Source organism: Muntiacus reevesi, chromosome 4, assembly GCF_963930625.1.
Source record: "Muntiacus reevesi chromosome 4, mMunRee1.1, whole genome shotgun sequence".
Lineage (NCBI taxonomy): Eukaryota > Metazoa > Chordata > Mammalia > Artiodactyla > Cervidae > Muntiacus > Muntiacus reevesi.
This window is the reverse complement of record NC_089252.1, coordinates 155,818,908-155,836,191: the sequence shown is the minus strand read 5'-3', so window position 1 is coordinate 155,836,191 and position 17,284 is coordinate 155,818,908. Positions and strand designations below refer to the sequence as shown.

General features: G+C 36.7%; 1 protein-coding gene across 1 annotated transcript in view; it reads left to right on the top strand.

Moving 5' to 3' along the window:
- MUC19 (mucin 19, oligomeric) overlaps positions 1–17,284 on the top strand; it is a 136,489-nt gene that overhangs the window by 30,368 nt on the left and 88,837 nt on the right. The window contains 11 exon segments of the mRNA XM_065935089.1: positions 36–140; positions 229–423; positions 1,256–1,495; positions 1,567–1,723; positions 2,724–2,849; positions 3,717–3,858; positions 4,502–4,533; positions 5,071–5,100; positions 6,065–6,106; positions 6,641–6,673; positions 7,041–7,082. Of these exon segments, the coding sequence (XP_065791161.1) occupies positions 36–140; positions 229–423; positions 1,256–1,495; positions 1,567–1,723; positions 2,724–2,849; positions 3,717–3,858; positions 4,502–4,533; positions 5,071–5,100; positions 6,065–6,106; positions 6,641–6,673; positions 7,041–7,082 (1,144 nt within the window).

Sequence of the window (17,284 nt, the reverse complement as noted above, 5' to 3'; positions counted from 1 at the left end):
TGATATAAACTATTATTAAAATTTAATTTTTAAAGGATTATTGTGGTCGTGAAAATGGCACATTCCGTATTTTAACTGAAAGCGTCCCATGCTGTGAGGATGGACTTACATGCTCGAGAAAAATTATAGTTGCTTTTCAGGTACAGTACTATTTTTTTCCCCCCTCAGATTACGAACTGCCAAATAAGATTGATGTTACTGTAAGTAAGTCTGTCTTTTAATTTACAGGATCAAAATATTGTCTTGCATGATGGTAAAGTTACAGCAGCTAAAACTACAGAAAGTAAGGAATGTGAACTCAATGGAAATCCATACTCTGTTCATACCGTTGGCCTGTACTTGATTCTGAAATTTTTAAATGGAATAACTGTAATTTGGGACAAAAATACAAGAATTTCTGTTATACTGGATCCACGCTGGAATGTATGTATATCACTTTCATATATATATATATATCAACATACTATAACAGAGCAAATAGCAAACAGATACAGATAGTCTACTTCAGTCGTGTCCGACTCTTTGCGACCCCATGGACTGTAGCCCACCAGGCTCCTCTGTTCATGGGATTCTCCAGGCAAGAATACTGCAGAGGGTTGCCATGCCCTCCTCCAGGGGATCTTCCTGACCCAGGGATTGAACCGGTGACTCCTGTGACTCTCCTGCATTGCAGGTGGATTCTTTACCACTGAACCACTGGAGAAGTCTGCAAATAGCATAGTAGAAGTGAAATCATTTTTGCTACTGAGAGTTAGAGGACAGATTCAGAGGTAGAAAGTGGGAGAATGGCAATATTTATCATAGAGCAATGTCTGGTCAACCTCACATGTAATATTAAATGTAATCAAAGATGATAGAATTTGGTGAACAATAAATGCAGTAAACCTGATGAATTCTATTTTAGCCATATTTGGTTGCTTGGTGTATAGATAGAATTGATGTAGTTCTCAGAGCAAATATTCTAAGAACCCAAGAGCACAGTCCTGTCAAATCCGAAGCTAGTGAATGTAATTATTTTTTAATTCTTAAGGCATTTTTCTTGATCAGTACTAGATCATTTTGCAATATAGGACACGTTGGATTAAATGGGAGGAGAAGCTTATCTACAGATTCTGGTTTTCTTCCAAAATTTAGAATTTAAAATAAACTTGTATACAATTTTAACATCTCTATCACATACCTATCTAAATCTATCTATCTGTCTGTGTATCTCTAGCATAACTCACGTTTTCGGTACTCTTTCTGATCTATGTAGGGTCAGGTGTGCGGTCTCTGTGGCAATAACAATGGTGATCTGAAGGATGATTTCACCACGAGATACTCCTCAGTGGCTGCTGGAACACTGGAGTTTGGAAATAGTTGGAAAACAAGTCAAGAATGTTCAGACACAGTTGCTCAAACCTTCCCATGTGACTCCAATCCATACTGCAAAGCCTGGGCTGTGCGGAAGTGTGAGATCATCCGGGACAGCACCTTCAGAGACTGCCACAATAAGGTAGGGGGGCCCTGAGAGCAAGGACGGGCACAGCTCTGCCCTCAGAGACTCACGTGCTCCGCTGTCCCCAGGTGGACCCCAGCGAGTACTACGATGCGTGCATTGAGGAGGCCTGTGCCTGCGACATGGAGGGCAAGTACCTGGGATTCTGCACGGCCGTGGCAATGTACGCAGAGGCCTGCAGCGCAGCTGGAGTCTGTGTCACGTGGAGGAAACCAGAGCTCTGTCGTAAGTGAAGTCCATGTGTTGCTCTTCTTTAAACCATAATTAGAATCGCTTTGTTAAGACAATCGATCTTCTCGTATTTTCTAGAAAATACATATTCTTGGGCATAAACAGGCTTAAAAGCATGTTAATATGTTTGTGATGGAAAAAAACACCTATTTAATATAGCACTTGACATGGTGCACCAAATTCAATTTTAGTTTCAAAAGTTATGTTCACAGAGGAAGATTGAATATTGATGGAAAATAGTTCTTATTCATACTTAGATGAGCAATGAACTGCCTACCTATCTTAGTATAGTTACATGTTCTTATATATTTACCTCACATATCACTTTTGTTTGAAGTCCTCACACATCATCTTGAAAATGTTTATAGTGCTCTAAGTCAAGATAAACTATAATATGAATATAAACAGAATTTTGATATGTGTGAAATATGGTAACTTTAGTAGAAATTAGTCAACTCTTTTTCTTCCAAAGGAAGATATTGTAAGAGAAAATGTGACAAATGTTGAAATTGAATTTGCATTTTATTTGGTCTATTATGTACAGCTTTACATATTGAAATATTATATTGAATATTATATTGAAATCTTTAGTTACCTCATTTGGGAACTATTATTTACACTTAAAAAGACCAATTTTCCTAGAGATTTATTTTCCTCCCTTAAGGCTAAACATTAAAACCATGAATATAGAGTATGATAAAAAATAGCTCAAAAATTGGAAAAGTTAATGTTTACTCTTCTTCTTAAAATCAATCTTATTGTGAGATTTTTTTAAATGCTATTTTGATTCTTTAAGTTTCCCTCCCTTTTTAAAAAACTGTTTTGGCTTATATGGCAATTTGGATACAGCCAAAGGACTTAATAAGACAAAATGATATACTTTAGGTCTGTTTATTGTTAGTATCATTCAAAATCTCTCATAAAAATGCTTTGGAAAATTAAAGTTGAAAATTGTCATAATGAATGCAAGTAATTTGTTATAATTCAATCATAGCTGTCTACTGTGATTATTATAACGCACCTGGGGAATTCAGCTGGCATTATGAACCCTGTGGCACAGTGACTGCCAAAACATGCAAAGATCGAGTAATTGGCCAGAAATTTTCTGCACTGTTAGAAGGTAAGACATATTTTAATAATAACCACGAAAAGGTGCAGATTATACTGATAGCTTAAAACTGGGAAATGTTAGTTTCTGGCAGTTCAGTATCTTACATTTTGTAATTTAATGAATATCTAATTATCTTTATTATGACATTAGTATTTCTACATTAGAAACATTTTCTCTAGGCATAAATTATCTATTTAGCAGGAGAGAGAGAGAACATAGTGGTCTCATCCTACTAGCAATCTTTATATGTTTCATTAGACAAGGCATTTGTTGAGACCATCATTGCAGAATGCAACATATAATATAGTCTCACTTGAATGGAGGCCAGTTAACTATACCCACAGTTAAAAAGTACTTTACTCTTAACATTACATATCTTAACTAAAAGTAAAGACGTGGCAAGAAAACAAGATGATACAAAAACTTTCTGACAGTTACATTGATGTTAGATCCCAGACTTTGTGATATTTTCAGCCCATTTTATTATGATTTCTGTTATGTTCATCTATCTGATGAAACAGTATTTAGAGTTGGTATTCATGAAAGTGTTTAGAATTGGCATTCACGTTTCAAGACACATACTTATCCAAGTCTTGTGTTATGTTCAACATCGTGGCTGTCATTACAGTAGTAAATCTCTTAAAATATTTAGGAAATATTTTAGAAAAAATTAAGTCAGCTGAAATTTCTAAGTTCTCAGGTTGATATTTCATTGCCAAAGAATCTGAATCCTGTTCAATTTTATATGTTTTTCACTAAAAGTATGCTGTTACCTACTTCAGTTCTTGGAATCATTGAAGTAAGTGTACAAATATATAATGCAGTATGGGGAGTTTCAGCACATAGAGATGAACTGAGGGCCATTTTTATTCACAGGCTGTTATGCCAAATGCCCGGATAGTGCTCCCTACCTGGATGAGAACACTATGAAGTGCGTCAGTTTGTCTGAGTGCAGCTGCTTCTATAATGACATCGTTCCAGCCGGTGGAGTGATTCAAGATAACTGCGGGAGAACATGGTATATTCTCTAACTGTCCAATAGCTCTGTTTCTGACATTTTTATTTAGAAAACAAGAAAAAAATCAATGAATGTATTGTTAACTCTATTACTTCTAAATGAGGAGGTCAGCTTTAGGTTCAGTTTTGTTACTTATTTTGGGTTTTCATTAAATCCACGTATTGACTAATGATTTGTTAAACCTTAGTGGAAAAGACAGTATAGAAAATGTCACTATGTTGTTTTGGGTAAAAAGAAAGTTTCCATTCCATAAATGTAAGATCATGTTTATAGGCTTTCAAAGGATGGTCTGTACTAGAGCAGCAAGTCCATCAAAAATCATCGTGTTTGAAACTGAAAATGTAAGAACTAACTTTACAGCTTGATTCCAAACATTCTTTTAGGTCCCAAGGATACCTCAGTGAAAAGATTAGGAAACAGTACAGGGAAAAACAAAAAAACCAAAAACAAAACCAATTTGAACCCATAGGATGCTCTTGGGGAAACAATTATTTATTTTTCTCTTATTTGGTTCTGTTTTGATCTTCACTGGTTAGATAATTTGTTGCTTTAAATTTAGGAAATGTATATAATTAGGAGTTAAAATTTTCAAGTTCTTTCTCTTTTTGACTGTTTCTGTTTTTGTTTATAATTTAACTTTCAGCTATTGCATCGCAGGAGAATTGGAGTGCAGTGGTGAGTCACTATATTTTACTCTAATTGATTTAGGAAAGATGAGATAAAGAGTTTGGAGTCTTTTTAGACCATCAACAGCAGAGGAGTATGTACTTAATGCTTTATATTGTTCCTCAGTGGATTGACACAATTCCGTTTCAGTGTGTTTGTTTATGTTGGATCAGTTCAAAACCAATGCTGCCAAGGCCCTTCAAACCACTGGTAGATGGGACAGTTCTCTTACTCGACTGCCTGTCTATAAGCTCTGGGAACTAAGGAAGTGAGACATCAGTTAAAACAGTTTAATAAAGGGATGGAATGGAAGATGATAGTTATATAGGTAGAATTAGCTACTTGAAGGATTACTCATATGCAACATATATCTTAAAAAGAACTTTCAATAAACTTCAAAAGAATATATAAATGATTCTTTTTGTGTATTCAAAATTGCAAGAAGTGAAATAAAAACGAAACAGATAATTCATAGGCAACTTGAGTTTTAGAATTTTTTCACAACTTTTCATTTCTGTCAGTAATAGTAATTTGTGATTATTTCAGAAACTGCTCCTACAAATTCAACATATACAGGTAAAATCATCATTATGGTTTAAATGTGTATTTCTGATTTCTTTTTATGATAATCATTTATAATTTCACATGAGTCTGTGCCAGTAAAAGATATGCTGATAAATATGCTGCTATAAAATTTCAAATTAAAATTAAGTTACTAGAAAATATGTCAAAATATAATTTCATTATACTCCTGTGAGTTAAGTTAGTAATGTAATTAGAACATAAAATAGGTATTATGTGCTTATTATTAGTTGAACATCATCATCCAAAGCTTGACATTTTTAGATGATAATTTGAACAAATGGAATGAAAAAGTAAATGTGATCTCCTGTGAAGTAAATATTTTGAAATCATGATTATACCGGAAGGTGAAAACACAGAAATAAAAATTAATTTATTTTTCTTAACTTGTGTATTTCTTGCAAGCTATAAGGCTATTTTAGTTATATCCATTCAAGAGAGTACTGGGCAAAATGCAGTTTAACTTTGGCTTTGGAACTTTAAATGTACTGTTGGTAAGTGTACTTAGAGTTACTGCAGTACACTTACATACTCTTATTTCTCATTGATCAATATTTGGAGGTTATGTCAATTAAGAGATAGTATTGCAAATTGGAAGCCTTAGGTTTTGATAATGTGTTTAGTATGTGATCATCAGTGAAGTGATATTTATTTTAGTTATCTTAGGTTACTTTCCTAAAGCTAAGTGCAGAGTTCATCTTGGCCCATAAATAGATTTAATAAAGTTCCTGTGAGATTTTGGTTAAGTGGTAATAATAGAAAATAATTAATCATTTTTGTTGGACATACAGTAAGAGATATTAATATTGATCTGAATGAAAGATTGTTTTGTCAATTAACCTCTGCATACAATTTCAGAAATTTTTATTGAGACTTTGGCAACTGGTTTCTTGAAATAAATTTGCCAGAAAAATTATTTAAGTAATTAATTTTCATAAATATTGTCTTCCCCAAACAGTTTCTACTACAACAGCTACCTCCATACTAAGCACCGAAGCAGGTAAAAAAAAAAAAAAAAGCTTATTTGTTTTTTAGCATCTAAATAAGCTATGGATGAGTTTGCAACTCAGGCATTTTGGCCCTTTTCCCCAAAGTTGTCATTTTCTATTTATTTATTTCTTAAATGCCAAATAGTAAGGTCTACATCCAATTGTGATATTGAAGAACCTCTTCCCTATTTAGAGACCATATGTCCTAAAAAGGACATTCTGCATGTTACTAATTTGGAAAAAAAAAAGGCTACAGAATAAAATTTTATGCTAAATTCCTTGAATATAAATTATATTTTCTTTTCAACTTACATCAAAGAATTTTAACTTTAACTGAATCACTTGTAATTAAAGCAGTGGTCAAAGAAGTACAAGAGTATATATTAAAATGTGTAAGCATCTGGTAAATGAACTTAACTGTTGCATTTCATCATTTATTTGCATTCTAGAGATATCTAATCGTGTCTAAATAAATACTTTATAATCTTGTCTTTCAAAACCATCTGAACATACATTTCCAAATATTTGTCTCCTCCTTTGTACAGCAATTACACTGGTCACCAATAGCTCAGGCACAGGTAAGCAATAATCATCAACCACAACTTAAGAGGGACTTTAAAAAAAATCCAAAACTTCCTTTTGCAGTATTATTTATACCTTTGCAATTACATTTTTTGGGGAAGATTTTTTTTTCCTGTTTTTGTTTTGTTTTTAAGATTTTAGAAAAAAGTGTTATACAAACTGATAAAAGTCTTTGACAGTTTACTTGTGGTCTATAGATTTTAAACTTTAATTTTATGTTTTGACATCTATTTAACTATTTAATCAGATTTCTCTGAAACATTAATTTCAAGTTGATCCATTTTATATATGACCATAGATGTTATCAGACATAATTTTCCTTCCATATAAAACATTTTTTTCCTATTATTTTCTCCAATTCAGCAGCTTCCATTCCAGGGATTACATCAAGCAGTGAAATAACAGGTAGGTGAATCAGAAAACTTATGAAATGACAAAAAAAGGTTTTTACGTATATTAAGATTTTTGTTTTTAATATATTAGAATCAAGAGAGCCATTCTCCTATACTTAGGACTTCTTATTTTTCTTTTTCTTTTTAGGACCTTTTTCTTCACCTAACTGAACACTGTTTTTCTTTCTCCTGATATTTATTACTTTCTCTAGTTATTTATTACTTTGTCTGTCTCTGTATATACATATATATTTTAAAACATGACATTTTTATTAAGGAATGATTGGCATATAACATTATATTAGTTTCAGGTGTTCAACATAATGACTTGGTATTTGCATATTTTGCAAAATGATCACGTTTTATATAGGTAACATCCTTAAAGTCACAGATAATGGTTTGCATCCTTGTAAGGGAGAAGGCAATGGCACCCCACTCCAATACTCTTGCCTGGAAAATCCCATGGACACAGGAGCCTGGTAGGCTGCAGTCCATGGGGTTGCTAAGAGTCGGACATGACTGAGCGACTTCACTTTCATTTTTCACTTTTATGCATTGGAGAAGGAAATGACAACCCACTCCATTGTTCTTGTCTGGAGAATCCCAGGGACGGGGGAGCCTGGTGGGCTGCCTTCTACGGGGTCGCACAGAGTCGGACACGGCTGAAGTGACTTAGCAGCATTCTTAACTGCATTTAGTCCCAAGCTACAAGTATTCAACAAATACTTGAATGGATGTTTTTTCTTTTTCCCTATTCCTAATTTTTAAATTATGTTTTTCCTTTTGTCACAGAATTTCTAGCCTAGTCATTAGACCAATGATTAGATGTTATTTATGCTGATGAAGCTTATAGTTTATACATTTCATTCATTAGAGCTAATATCTCTTCTCTAAAAAACAGGGTATTGTGTAAAATCAAGATTATTTTTGGTTTATAATTTTATATGTTGATATAGAATTAGAACTAATTTGGAGCATCTTTGTAATTTTGGTGTTGTTAATTATTTGGTACTCAATACCATGTTCCTTATATTCTAAGGGCAACCATGTCAAAGTATCACCATCATAGTGTGGAATATCATAAAAGTGGCCAACTGACATGTTTAATTTATATCAAACTTTCTCTTATGTTGAATATAATTAGTAGCTGTGGCTCTTTCAGTGTAAATTTAGAGAGTGACCCATTACAGAAATATTTTTCTTTATTCTACAGTTGTAAATCTATTTCTGATGGCCTACTAATGATTTCATCCTGAGTTATTTAAATACATTGCAGAATAATTTTCTAGCTACATAGTATCTCAGCCATAAACAATAGTCTGAACTCCTAATTCCCAGTTTGATTCTCATTTGAAGATAAGCGATTTAGTTCAGTTATATAGATCTCTTTCAGTTAAAATATAATCATTCATTCAACTACCAAAACTTTTGAATCTTGAAACCATTTAAAGTATTGTTAATTAAGAATAAAGTATTCTTAATTCAAGTTAAATTCTATTGATTTGATGAATTGTATATTCATGTACCCTGGAGGAGAGCATGACAACACACCCCAGTATTCTTGCCTGGAGAATCCATGGACAGAAGAGCCTGGAAGGCTATGATCCGCAGGGTCGTAAAGAGTCAGACAAGTGAAACAACTTAGCACTCACACTCATGTATGTTGTTTTTCAGTCAATAAGTGGTGTCAACTCCTTCTGACCCAAGGACTGCAGTGGGACAGGCTCTTCTGTTCTCCACTGTCTCCTGGAGTTTGCTCAAATTCATGTCCCTTGAGTCTACAGAGATATCTAACCATCTCATCCTCTGTTGCCCCCATCATTTTTGCCTTGAATCTTTCCCAGCATCAGGGTCTTTTCCAGTGAGTTGCTTTTTTGTATCAGGTGGCCAAAGTATTGGAGCTTCAGCTTCAGCAACACTCCTTCAAATGAATATTCAGGGTTGATTTTCTTTAGGATTGACTGGTTTGATCTCTCTGTAGTCCATGGAACTCCCAAGAGTCTTCTCCAGCACCACAATTTGAAAGCAACGTTTCTTTGGTGTTCAACCTTCTTTATGATCCAACTTTCACATCCATATATGACTACAGGAAAAAACATAGCTTTGACTATATAGATTTTGTCAGCAAAGTGATGTTTCCTCTTTTTTTAATAAGCTGTCTAGGTTTGCCATAGCTTTTTTCCAAGGAGCAAGCGTCTTTTTATTTCATAGCTGCAGTCAACATCTACAGTGAATTTGGAGCCTAGGAAAAGAGTATCTGTCACAGCTTCCACTTTCCCCCCATCTATTTTGCCATGAATTGAGAAGTCTAGATGGCATGATCTTTTTTTTTTTTTTAATGTTGAGTTTCAAGCCAGCTTTTTCTTTCTCCTCTTTCATCCTCATCAAGAGGCTCTTTAGTTCCTCTTCACTTTCTGCCTCTAGAGTGGTTATCATCTACATATCTGAGGCTGTAGATATTTCTCCTGGCAATCTCGATTCCAGCATGTGATTTATCCAGCCCAGCATTTGGCATGATGTACTCTGCATATAAGTTAAATGAACAGGGTGACAATATACAGCCTTGTTATACTCCTTTACCAATTTTGAACCAGTCAGTAGTTCCATGTCTAGTTCTAACTGTTGCTTCTTGACCTGCATACAGGGTTCTTAGAAGACAGGTAAGGTGGCCTGATACTCTTGTCCCTTTAAGGATTTTCCAGTTTCTTGTGATCTACACAGTCAAAAGGCTTTCTCATAGTCAGTGAAGCAGAAATAGAGATATTTTTTCCAGAATTCCTTTGCTTTCTCTATGATCCAGCGAATGTTGGCAATTTGATCTCTGGTTCCTCTGCTTTTCTAAATCCAGCTTCTATTTCTGGAATTTCTCAGTTCACATACTGATGAAACCTAATTTGAAGGATTTTGCATGCAATCTTGCAAGCATGTGAAATAAATGAGATGTACAGTACTTTGAACATTCTTTGGCATTGCCCTTCTTTGGGATTGGAATGAAAATTGACCTCTTCCAATCCTGTGGCCACTGCTGAGTTTTCCAAATTTGCTGATATATTGAGTGCAGAATTTTAACAGCACTAACTTTTAGGATTTGAAATAACTAGGCAGGAATTTCATCACCTCCATTAGCTTTGTTCGTAGTGATGCTTCCTAAGGCCCACTTGACATCACACTCCAGGATGCCTGGCTGTAGGTGAGTAACCACACCATTGTAATCAACCAGGTCATTAATTATCCAAACCTTTCCTGTATAGTTCTTCTGTATTCTTGCCACCTCTTCTTAATATCTTCTGCTTATATTAGATTCTACTGTATCTGTCCTTTATTTTGCCTATCTTTGTATGAAATATTCCCTTAGTATCTCCAGTTTTATTGAAGAGATCACGAATCTTTCCTATTCTATTGTTTTCCTCTGTATCTTTGTACTGTTCATTTAAGAAGGCCTTCTTATCTCTCCTTTCTATTCTCTGGAACTCTGAATCCAGTTGGGTGCATCTTTTCCTTTCTCCCTTGCCTTTTGCTTCTCTTCTTTCCTCAGCTATATGTAAAGCCTCCTCAACAACCACTTTGCCTTCTTACATTTCTTTTACATGGGGATGGTTTTGGTCACTGCCTCCTGTTCAGTGTTATGAACCTCCATCCTTAGTTCTTCAGGCACTGTCTACCAGATCTAATCCCTTGACTCTATTCTTCACCATCACTGTATAATCATAAGGGATTTGATTTAGGTCATACCTGAATGGCCTTCTGGTTTTCTCTACTTCCTTTGATTTAAGCCTATATTTTGCAGTATGGAGCGCATAATCTGAGCCACAGTCTGATTTCAGTATTGACGTAATCAGTCTGACTTCAGTATTGACCATCTGGTGATGTCCGTGTGTAGAGTTGTCTCTTGTATTGTTGGAAAAGAGTTTGCTGTGACCACCTTGTCCTCCTGACATAACCATGTTGGCCCTAACCTGCTTCACTTTGTACTCCAAGGCCAAACTTGCCTGTTACTCTGAGTATCTCTTGATTTCCTACTTTTGCATTCCAATCCCCTATGATTGAAATGATGTTATTATTATTATTTTTTGGTGTTACTTCTAGGAGGTCTTCTAGGTATTCATAGAACCAGTCAGCTTCAAATTCTTCAGCATCAGTGGTTGGGGTCATAGACTTGGATTACTGTGATGTTGAATGGCTTGCCTTGGAAATGAACAGAGATCATTCTGTCATTTTTGAGACTGTACTCAAGTACCACATTTTGGACTCTTGTTGATTATGAAGGCTACTCCATTTCTTCTAAGGAATTCTTGCCCACAGTAGCAGATATCATGGTCACCTCAATTAAATTCACCCATTCCAGTCCATTTTAATTCACTGTTTCCTGAGATGTCGATGTTCAGTCTTGTCATTTCCTGCTTGATCATATCCCATTTACTTTGATCCATGGTCCTAATATTCTAGATTCCTATGCAATATTTTTCTTTACAGCATCGAACCTTATTTTCATCACCAAACACATCCACTACTGAGTATCATTTCTGCTTTGGTCTAGATGCTTCTTTCTTTCTGGAGCTATTTGTAGTTGCCCTCTGCTCTTCCCCAGTTTGGACATTTTCCAACTGAGGGGGCTGATCTTCCAGTGTCACATCTTTTTACTTTTTCATACTGTTCATGGGGTTCTCCAGGCATGAATACTAGAGTGGGTTGCCATTTTCTCCTCCAATGAATCACAAGCAATGTGGATTATTTCAATATAATGCTGATATATTCATCCTGTATAAAAAGCAGGCAATCAGAACCAAGAAAACCGTTTTGATATTTTCTAGTTCATACATATATTTTGCTGCTTTTTTCACCCCCAAGCACTTGATTTTGAACATAATATTTTGGTAATATAATTCTGTCAGATTTTGTATTGTAGCAGCAAACTTTTCATATAAAACAGAAGGCCATAAGTAGATTACCTAGAGCTTTAGTGAGCAACTTATGAAGTTTTAGGTGCGATAATAACCTTAAAATACTACAAAAATCTCATCAATTGCTTCTACTGTAGCATTTAAAAATTATACATCTAATGTAGAGTTTTATTATAGGGAAAATTAGCTGGGTGCTTTTATTTCTGAATTTATTTGTTGTTATTTATGACTTTTAATGCTTAATCTTACCAAATCTTATAGTTTTATTTAATTTCACAGAAACTCCAGATGACATTTCATGATCTCTAGGTATAATATTAATAGTTTACTAAAATGCCATCTTAGTACTATATTTATAAGATCCACCTAATATTAATAATATCTTTTAATGAGAGTTTACTATATTTGAGTCATTATACCAAATATTTTTTGTTCAATTTCTCCCTTGCTGCTTTTAATATTTGTTCTTTGTGTTTGATCTTTGTTAATTTGATTAATATGTGTCTTGGGGTGTTTCGTCTTGGGTTTATCCTGTTTGGGACTCTCCAGGTTTTTTGGACTTGGGTGGCTATTTCCTTCCCCATTTTAGGGAAGTTTTCAGCTATTATCTCCTCGAGTATTTTCTCATGGCCTTTCTTTTTTTGTCTTCTTCTGGGACTCCTATGATTCGAATGTTGGGGTGTTTCACATTGTCCCAGAGGTCTCTGAGGTTGTCCTCATTTCTTTTGATTCTTTTTTCTTTTTCCGTCTCTGCTTCATTTATTTCCACCATTTTATCTTCTACCTCGCTTATCCTATCTTCTGTCTCCGTTATTCTACTCTTGGTTCCCTCCAGAGTGTTTTTGATCTCATTTATTGCATTATTCATTTTTAATTGACTCTTTTTTATTTATTCTAGGTCTTTAGTAAATATTTCTTGCATCTTCTCAATCTTTGTCTCCAGGCTGTTTATCTGTAACTCCATTTTGTTTTTAAGGTTTTGGATCATTTTTATTATCATTATTCTAAATTCTTTTTCAGGTAGATTCCCTATCTCCTCCTCTTTTGTTTGACTTGGTGAGCATTTTTCATGTTCCTTTACCTGTTGGGTATTTCTCTGCCTTTTCATCTTGTTTAGATTGCTGTGTCTGGAGTGGGTTTTCTGTATTCTGGAGGTCTGTGATTCCTTTTTATTGTGGAGGTTTCACCCAGTGGGTGGGGTTGGATGATTGGTTTGTCAAGGTTTCCTGGTTAAGGAAGCTTGCGTCGGTGTTCTGGTGCGTGGAACTGGATTTCTTCTCTCTGGAGTGCAATGGAGTGCCCAGTAACGAGTTTTGAGATGGGTCTATGTGTTAGGTGTGACCTCGGGCAGCCTGTATGTTGACGTTCAGGGCTATGTTCCTGCGTTGCTGGAGAATTTGCGTGGTATGTCTTACTCTGGAACTTATTGGCTCTTGGGTGGTGGTTGGTTTCAGTGTAGGTTTGGAGGCTTTTGGACAGTGTCTTATTACTTAATGTTCCATGTAGTCAGGAGTTTTCTGGTGTTCTCAGGGTTTGGGCTTAAGTCTCCTGCCTCTGAATTTCAGTTTTATTCTTCCAGTAGTCTCAAGACTTCTCCAACTATACAGCACTGATAATAAAACCTCTAGGTTAATGGTGAAAAGATTCTCCCCCGTGAGGGACACCCAGAGAGGTTCACAGAGTTACATGAAAAAGAGGAGAGGGAGGAGGGAGATAGAGATGAGCAGGAGGAGAAAAAGGGGGACTCAAGAGGAGAGAGACAGATCTACGCAGTTGTCTGTTTCCAGAGTGTTCTCCGTAGCCCAGACACCCACAAAGATTCACAGAATTGGATTGGGAAGAGAAGGGGAAAGGAGGAAATAGAGGTGTTCTGAGGTAGAAAATGGAGAGTCAAGATTGGGAGAGAGTAATCAACATACTCCTGAATAAAAATGGGAACTGAATATTGGATTCTTAAATGTCCACAATTTATATCATATACTGAAAAACAAAGACTAAAAATCTAGAGTAGAGGTTAGACTCTTAAAAATACAATATTAAAAACAAAAACCAAAACACAAAAAATTTTAGAAACATATATGAAGTTCAGTTTAAAAATAGGGCTTCTCTTTTTCTTTTTTGCAAGGTTATAGTGTAATGAAAATGAAAATTAAGGGGTAGTAGAGGAGTAATAGAGGACTTTAAAAGGAAATAAGAGAAAAAGAAAAATAGAAAAAAGAAGAGAAAAAGAAAAAACAAGAAAAACAATTTTTTTCCTAATTAAAAAAATTGTAAAAATCTGAAAATGAAAGTTAAGGAGTAATGGGGGAGTAATAGGGAATTTTAAAAGAAAATAAAAGAGCAAAAATAAAAAAGAAAAAAAAATTTTAACTAAAAAAAAAAAAAAGTAAAAATATATCTAGGAGTTTATCTGGGGCTGTTGCGGTCAGTGTGGGTTCGGCTCAGTTTCAGATATCTCCTCATTCCAGCTTTCACGTCTCGATATCTACAGGCCCTTCCAGTGTAGTCGGTGTTTTCTTCAGGGATTTTAATCTGTTGCACAGGTCCCTTTTGAAGCGGTTCCCTTTGTTTATTTGGCTTCTGTTGCCGGTCTCTTCCGCGCCTCATTTCCGCCCTGACACAGGCGCGCGGAGGTGGACTCTTATTCAGGTAGCTAGTTCCGACGCGCTGCCGGGAGGGGCCGGAGCTGCGGGACGGGGCTGTTGCTGCAGGGAGGGGCTGGTGCTGCGGGGAGGGGCCGGCGCTGCGGGTAGGGGCGGGCGCTCCGGGGAGAGGCCGGCGCCGAGGGGAGGGGCCTGCGCTATTTTCTCCGTCTGCGCTGCTCAGGCTCCCGGCTGCTCTGCATGGAGCGCGCCCCACGCTGTGCGCGGTTCCAGCCCTCGGGTGATCCACAAAAGCGCGGAACACAAAGCTGCGCCTGTGTTTTGTCCCTACGCCGCCCGAGTGGCTCAGGCAGCCAGGCGCTTGAGGGGCGCACTCTCCCCGGGTGCGCGCGCCCACTCCCTTCCGCGATCCCAGCCTCAGTTTCCGCTGGCGCAAGTCAGGTGCGTGCGCCCTCTGCCCTCCGCGTCCCCAGCCCCAGTCCCCACCCGCGCCGGTCGGGTGCCTGCGCCGTCTGTCTCGCTGCGACCCTCCCGGCGGATGTCGACCATCCAGAATCTCAGGAGGTCTTTGATTAGAAAGTGGAGGCCCGTTTGCAGTGCGGCAGGGGATGCGGTCCTTGGGGCCAAGCCTGCCCCCTTCCCCTCCCCCCTGCCTCCTGCCTCCGGCGGGGCTGGGCCGGTCCGCAGCCTGCGAGCTCTTCTCTGGACTTGCTCGGTCCCTTTGTTCTGCGAACGGCCCGCAGTGTGTTCGGGCTGGTTAATTTTCTCGCTCTCATTTGCAGTCCCACAGTTTAAGTTGCTATCTCACAAAAGCTCCCTCTGATTGTCCGCAGGGCGCTCAGGCCCCGTCCTTACCCTAAACAATGCCGCCCGCTCCTCTCCGTTCCGCCCCCGCTTGCTGGTGGCGGATGCGGGCGTCTGGGGTACTTTTCTGCTGGGAGTTGCTTTTAGGCTCGTAATCAGTGAGTTTTATTTATTCTTCCCCTCCCAGTCAGGTTGCCCTCTGAGATTCAAACACTTCCCCCAGACCCGTCAGTGCGAGGGTTTCCTGGTGTCTGGAAACTCCCTCTATTAAGACTCCCTTCCCGGGACAGATCTCCGTCCTTAGCTCTTTTGTCTCTCTTTTTATCTTTTATATTTTGTCCTACCTCCTTTCGAAGACAATGGGCTGCTTTTCTGGGTGCCTGATGTCCTCAGCTAGCGATCAGAAGTTGTTTTGTGAAGTTTGCTGTGCGTTCAATTGTTCTTTCGATGAATTTGTAGGAGAGAAAGTGGTCTCCCCATCCTGTTCCTCCGCCATCTTGGCTCCTCTCTTCTTGTTCAATTTCTCATTAAATCTCAATAATCTCCTAATTGTTATTCCCCACAACACCCTCCCCCTCATATTTTACAGGGGAGGAGATGCAAACAGCTTAAATATTTTTCCAGTATTACAAAGGTCAGAAGAAAAATAGATTTTCTGGTATGATGTAGAGAGAAATCAAGGTTGTTTTTCTTTTCCTTTTTATCTTTGAAAGTCAGAAATTATAATTTCACAGATGTGAATCAGTAAGGCTCCCCCAGTGTTAATTTGAAATCAGGAGACAAAATTAGTTTTTAGAAGTTTATTTTTTCATGTTAAAATTGTGTAAATGTGCCACAAATCATAAATTTTAAATAGATTTAGTTAAATAATCCCAAATATAGAGAAAATATTGATTATCAAGTTATCAAAACAGTGGTACCTTTCCAGCATTTTTGATAATGTAGATGTAGCTTTATCTTATTGCTGGAATAAATTAGTAAGTGCCTATTTCCCATGTAAAATTTTAGATAGTAATTAATTTTCAATTTAAAAATCATTATTAGTGGTTTAATCCTTAGCCCCTACTACCACTGTACCTCTTCTTTTCTGAGACTATGCCCATATCATATATAACAGGTGGGGATTTAGAAAGTATTCAAATAATAGTTGATTTAGTTTCCTCAAAAATCTATGACTTGGGGGCTCAGATCATATCACTTGGTTATCTTTGTTGAGTAGATTAACTACATAACCATAAATTGAATACTTCAAGTTGTGCTATAGGTTCCTGGTCTGAATACAAAATATTCAGAATAAAATTTGACATGTCTGAATTTTAATACTCATAAGAGATGATATGTCCATTTACTGGTGACTGGAGAATCATAGCAATCTACTTAAAGTGAGGATGGCAGTCAGAAGAATCTCAGAAGTACTAGAATGTTTGTGGTAATCCTCTTTTGAAGCTCTTTTTAAAAAGGCCAAATTTAATCAACTATTGATTTTCATTTTCACGTAAGAATAAACATTTAATTTTAAGGCATACCAACATACTTTAAAAAAAAAAAACTGGTTTTACAAATTCATCCAATAAGCATCACACTATAGTAAAAATAAATCAGTTTTAAGTGTTTGCTTTTAGAACACTTTTAAGGGAATTAAGGATCCTTTTTGTGGAGCAATTGCCTTGCACAAATTATAGGCTTGAATGTCACATCCCATCTCTTTTACTGACATCAATGATTTAGAAGTTGAATGGCATTTGACAAACATAACTACATAATGATTTTTGTTTTTTAGCCTTCTAATGGTGAACTTCTCTTGATCAGAGATGAGAAAAATGGATCGCTAAATAAGGGTTTAGTCATCATCATTAACAAGTTTCTTGTTCGTTTCTAAATATAGCATGTCTCAACAAAAGCATTTA